General features: G+C 43.7%; 1 protein-coding gene across 1 annotated transcript; it reads right to left on the reverse strand.

Moving 5' to 3' along the window:
• Positions 1 to 2,175: 2,175 nt before the first annotated feature.
• LOC309547564 (pleckstrin homology-like domain family A member 1) lies at positions 2,176 to 2,620 on the reverse strand (the record flags this gene model as incomplete). Its single annotated transcript, XM_082247438.1, is given in 2 exon segments — positions 2,176 to 2,471; positions 2,474 to 2,620. Coding segments are annotated over 2 exon segments (435 nt in total). The 5' UTR covers positions 2,613 to 2,620.
• Between the last annotated feature and the right edge of the window lie 3,087 nt (positions 2,621 to 5,707).

Raw genomic sequence — 5,707 nt, forward strand, 5'->3', positions numbered from 1 at the left:
CTCTTCAGGTAATGCCAGCCTACCTGGCTGCAGCTGCCCCTTTCACTAGTGCTCCAGGCTAACTTCTCCCAAAAGTCCTCCAGACTGACACTCACCAGCCCAACCCAGCTGACTCTCAGGAGATCTTCCAAGACGTGCTGACCTGCTCGTGCTGTCCTCTTTTTGCTCCCGTGCCTCCAGGAAGGGTTTTATCCTTGTGTTTTAGAGAGAATCATTCTCCCCAGACTAGGGGGTGCCCTCAAGGGTCACCAACAGCCTCCTCAGCACTCCATCTCCATCTTCCACCCAACTTCCCTGCTGGTATGGCCAATATCTATTTTTTTGGTGGCCTGCCACCTTCCAAACCCCTTTTGCTGGGGAGTGGTTAAAGTACTCATAAATATGCATGGCAGCCCCTCCTTACTCCCACCCTCCAGCTCTGGAAGTTTCTACCAACTTTCAGACCAAGGGGAAGTGTCAGAGAGAGCTGCCAGATGAGTCACCCAGCCCCTGAGTCACTAAACCCTGACCCATATTCACCACCCAGGTCTGGCTCTCAGCCAAGCCAAATTTTGCTATACTAACAACTACTTCTAGCACACACTAGAAGCTCAAAATGAGTATTGGCCTTCCTATCCCTAATGTGAGTCTTGCAGAGCAGGAGAAAACTCATACACACAAGGTATAGGAAATTACATCATAAGAAGGAGGAAACACACAAAATAACATGTAATATAAACAATAGTTACAAGTTGGCAACATAGCCAAAAACAACTAATGAACAGTATGGGCTGTATATACAAATACAACTGGATTTTTCATATACTGCAAAGGAAGCACACTCCCTGTCTGGTATTGTCAAATACCACTATATTACTGACATAACGGTAGTTTTAAAAACGCAAATATATAAGCACAATTGCAGTAGCTGTCTTTAAACCTGAATACCAAAGGGAGAAAAACAAGTATATAATGCAACAACAGCTTAAGACACTATTGAAAGCAAAAGTGTGCCATATAGTCCAAACCATACAGTACATTTGACTGAATGTTCTTGAATCATTCTTCTGCTAAATGACAGAAAATCTCTTTATGAAGTACATACTGTAAAAGCAAAGTTCAGTTCCTAAAGGGCAAAAGCAGTACAAGTTCTGTAATAAGTCAGATGAAAGTCTTTACAATACCTTGTCTTGTGACTTTCACGTGTACATTGCATACCTTGGGAAGGGAGTGAGTCCCATGGGCCAGTGTATTCTTTTAACTTGCTGGCCTTTGTGCCGAAAGAAGTGGTCAACTTGTAGATTTGGATTTACTTCTGGATGGATCTTGATCTCCATTTGAGCACGATACCGTTGTTCAAGCTTAGAGGATTTCTCAGTCCTTTCTACTCTAGTGCTGACACAGATGTAGAAGCATTTTGTCTGGCTGTATAAGTAGCCCAGAATACCTTCATGTATGAGAAAAATTTGATGTCATCTATCTGAATGCTGAGTTCATATAATATAAAGTATAATTTTTCCACAGCCCAAGTCCCAAAAAGTTCAAGGCTAGGAATTGTATGCTCAGGCTTACTGGCTAACTTGGCTTTGCCAAACAGAAACCCAGTATGGGTTTGACTGCAATAATCTATTACTTTAAGGCAGTGGTGGCTGGGGCTCCAAATTTTTTTGGGGGGGGGGAGGCGCAAACAGAAAAATGTAATAGGCATTGCTTTGCGGCAAAAAACGCGGTAAAAAATTGCGTGACTTTGAGGTCACAAATGTGTGAAAGGGGCCTTCAGTAATCAAGGTATAGTGTGCCTCCATCAATGCAGAGTGACCAGTGGGCCCCCCTCAATGCAGAGTGACCAGTGTGCCCCCTTCAATGCAGAGTGACCAGTGACCAGTGTGCCCCTTCAATGCAGAGTGACCAGTGTGCCCCTTCAATGCAGAAAGACCATTGTGCCCCCTTCAATGCAGAGTGACCAGCGTGCCCCCTTCATTGCAGAGAGAACAGCGTGCCCCCTTCAATGCAGAGAGTTCAGCGTACCCCCTCCAATGCAGAGAGACCAGCGTGCCCCCTTCAACGCAGAGAGACCATCGTGCCCCCTTCAATGCAGAGAGACCAGCGTGCCCCCTTCAATGCAGAGTGACCAGCGTGCCCCCTTCAATGCAGAGTGACCAGCGTGCCCAGTGCACTTACCTGAGAATGGTTGGACTATGCAGAGTTAGAGATGCTCCTGATCTGATGTCCATGCTGCTGGACCAGATGTTGCTTTTTCTGTCGGGTAGATTTGACGGCTAGGATGGCTTGTCTGTTCTTATAATGTACCATCTGCAGGGTGATCTCTGTGTACCATCCCTCGTCCTGTGGGCACCGAAAATCAATCTCCCGGCCCTTGGCCATCACCACTGTGAAGTAGACGTACTTGCCTTTCCGCTCCACACAGTCCACCGTCTTCATGTTAGAGAGGTGCAGCTCCTTAATGCGGGCCGGCTCTGGCGGGGACTGTGCTGCTCCAGCTGTTTAGGGGGGATAAGGAGCAATCCTTCCTCGGTCAGCAGACAGCACTTCTTCTTCCACAGCTGCAGCAAACCATCGCTTCTCTTCTCCAATACTCCCTCCTTCACCACCTTACAGCTGCTCTCCAGCATCCTCTCAAACCAGCGAGCGTTACACCACTTCAACACGAGGATCAGCGGCGGCTTGTCCTCAGTCTCCCCGCGTCTCCTCTCGTCCTTCCGCTTTCTCCTCGGCCAATGGCATGGGTTCGCCTTTCGGCCAATCAGGAAAACCGGTCTCGGACCCACTTCCTGATTGGCTAGGAGGAGCATCCGTGTGACAATAGCGAATTTTCATTAGCTTTTGTCACACAAATGGGTGGGCTAGGGCGCAGTGCTCTGCGCCCTGAGTCCACCCTTTTCTGAAGCCTATTAGAGCCTCACTCCACTCACTCCAGAGTTTCCTGAATGAAGTGGGTACTTTATAATGTAAGCCCCCCCCACAAGATGGCCACCTGAAATCTCAAGAGGTTACAGTGTCCAGTAGGACACTGACGTCTTGTCCTCTTGTGAGCCTGACACCCACGAGGGGACAATTCCCTACAATGGGATGGCAAGCATCTATATTATAGATTAATAAATAACTTACACCAGACAGCTTTATTGGATAATAACTTGGCCACGGCCTTTATTTATTGGTTTATAAATTAATTAACTCATTAATCCATCAATCAATAATTTTTCACTTTTACCATTAGCATAACTTTGCAATACATAACACAACTACCCAGCTTTGATGCTCGGGTTATCACTTAACCATATAAAGACTCCTCCACTTCAAGTCCCCCTTTCGAAAAAGGTGACCCTACCACATAAATTTATAAGGCCGTGACTTGATATTCATTCTTTGAATATCCACTCCGGCTGATCTTCTGAGGCGACTGACTCCACGCCCTCGCTCCCACTCCTATATATAGCCTGCCTCGGTTCCAGAAACTTCGGTCACCTGACCTTCCGCAGGCAGCTATTCTAGCCAATCAGAATCTTCCTACCTCCGTATCTCCCGCCTGAACGCTCTATACAGGGGGAACTAGAAACTGCCTATCTGCAGCCCTCCCATGAGGAAAAAGTAGGAAAATGGGGTCCCTTGAAACCCCTTTCCCTTTTTCCATTCATGGGATGGCAAGCATCTATATTATAGAATAATAAATAACTTACACCAGACAACTTTATTGGATAATAACTTGGCCACGGCCTTTATATATTGGTTTATAAATTAATTAACTCATTAATCCATCAATCAATAATTTTTCACTTTTACCATTAGCATAACTTTGCAATACATAACACAACTACCCAGCTTTGACGCTCGGGTTATCACTTAACTGTATAAAGACTCCTCCACTAAGTCAGGAGGTACTAACCTCCTGACTACCCCACCAGCCCGCGGCCAATTCTATTGCTGTCTGGAAGTCTAAATTCATTATATCCAAACCTATATCCGAAAGATGTATCCCATCCTTCCAATACAGGCCTGGAATACCCCCTTCCAAATCCACATGCCTAAAGGATATGCCATAACCCACACTCATGAATTTCTCTAGTCTATGATTAATTCTTCTCCTCATTTTCTCAAATACCTTTCCTACTTTATCTTGCAACCAAATAAGTCGAGAGATGATCTCAGAAAATATGACAACCGTACCCGGGGAAAAAGCCTTCCATTTTTTGATGACAAAACATATTTTAAATAATAGTCTCACAGTCTTTATTTTCCCGATGTCATTACCTCCTAGGTGAATTAATAGTATGTCCGGTAATGGCCAACCAATAAACTTGGGTCCAGATCCAGATTAGTTCCATAAATTCTTTCTGCAGCTCTTTTGTGGGCCCTGCGGACATAAGAGTGCCCAACGATCCAAACTATTAACTTCTTACCTGGAATTAGAATGCACATAGTTAGATCTAACATATTCCTGATAGACATTTGACTTCCACCTGCCAATTTTCTTTATGTTATCACTTCCCATCCCTAAATTTGCCGCAGCCGTGGCTGCCCCAATTCTGAATGAGTGACAAGATAAGCCTTTATTGCACAGCCCTAAGACAGATAAAATTTTTGAGAAAATTCTCTGAAATTGAAAACCAGTCAGAGGAGACAAGTCTCTATGAATAAAGAGCCGTGACCCCTTTCCAGGCCTCACTTCTAAATATGCCTTCAATGTTTTTATCGGGCATATGGATCCCACTGCACACCTCCCCAGTAATATCCATGTCCCTTTGCCTGACTGGTCTGTCTTAGACTTGCACAAAAATAATTTTAATTTATCCTTTTCCAAAACTACATCTTCAAATAACAAACCACCCTCATCTCTTTTTGATCTAGGAACTAATTCTGATATTCGTAAGGCTGCAAAAAACAAACAGAAAATGCTGCTCTCAACAATTTAACTTCATATTCTGAAAAACATACTCTATCAGCATATTTACAAATATCTATTAGGTTATTCACAGAGATTGGACCCTGATAATTTATCCTAGTTTGTTTCTTTTTGTATCCTTTTAAAACCTGCTGTACTGAAAAGAAGGATAATATAGACTTAAATCCCTTCAGCTTCATAAAATAAGATACTCCGTATAAGGTTTTGTTAACATGTGACCAAGACCATTTCTTTTGAAGTAAAAATTCAAGGAAACACAATACCAATCTCTCTGAAATTGCCATCCGTCCATTATTGGTCTCATGTAAGAATGACAACCACAGTGACCAGGAGCTGCAATAGCTTTTCCATGTTGAGTACGCCAGGGAGTTACGAATATTCTCTTGTACTAAACTAAGTCCCATAGATGCCCGGGACATTCCATACCCACTTTGCTGGCCTCCGGCACCAGTTCGAAGAATTTGCTCATCTGTAAACGTGAGAGAGCATCAGCAATAACATTAAGTTTACCTGGAATATAACGAGCTTTTAACCAAATGTTATACAACAGGCACCTGGAAACTAAATATCGTATCATTGAAATAACTGGTTGTGATCTAGAATTTAAACAATTTATTGCGAATAATACTCCTTTATTATCTGTACTCAACAGAATCCTCCTGTTCTGAAACTTCCGTCCCCAAATCTCCACTGCCACTATGACTGGAAATATTTCCAACAATACTATGTTTTGTAACAGACCTTTTTCTTTCCATTTTGCCGGCCATCTCTCTGCACACCACTCATTTCTCCAAATGGCAGAAAACC

The sequence above is a fragment of the Pelophylax lessonae genome (genome assembly GCF_965119305.1).
Source record: "Pelophylax lessonae genome assembly, chromosome: 2".
Classification (NCBI taxonomy): domain Eukaryota; kingdom Metazoa; phylum Chordata; class Amphibia; order Anura; family Ranidae; genus Pelophylax; species Pelophylax lessonae.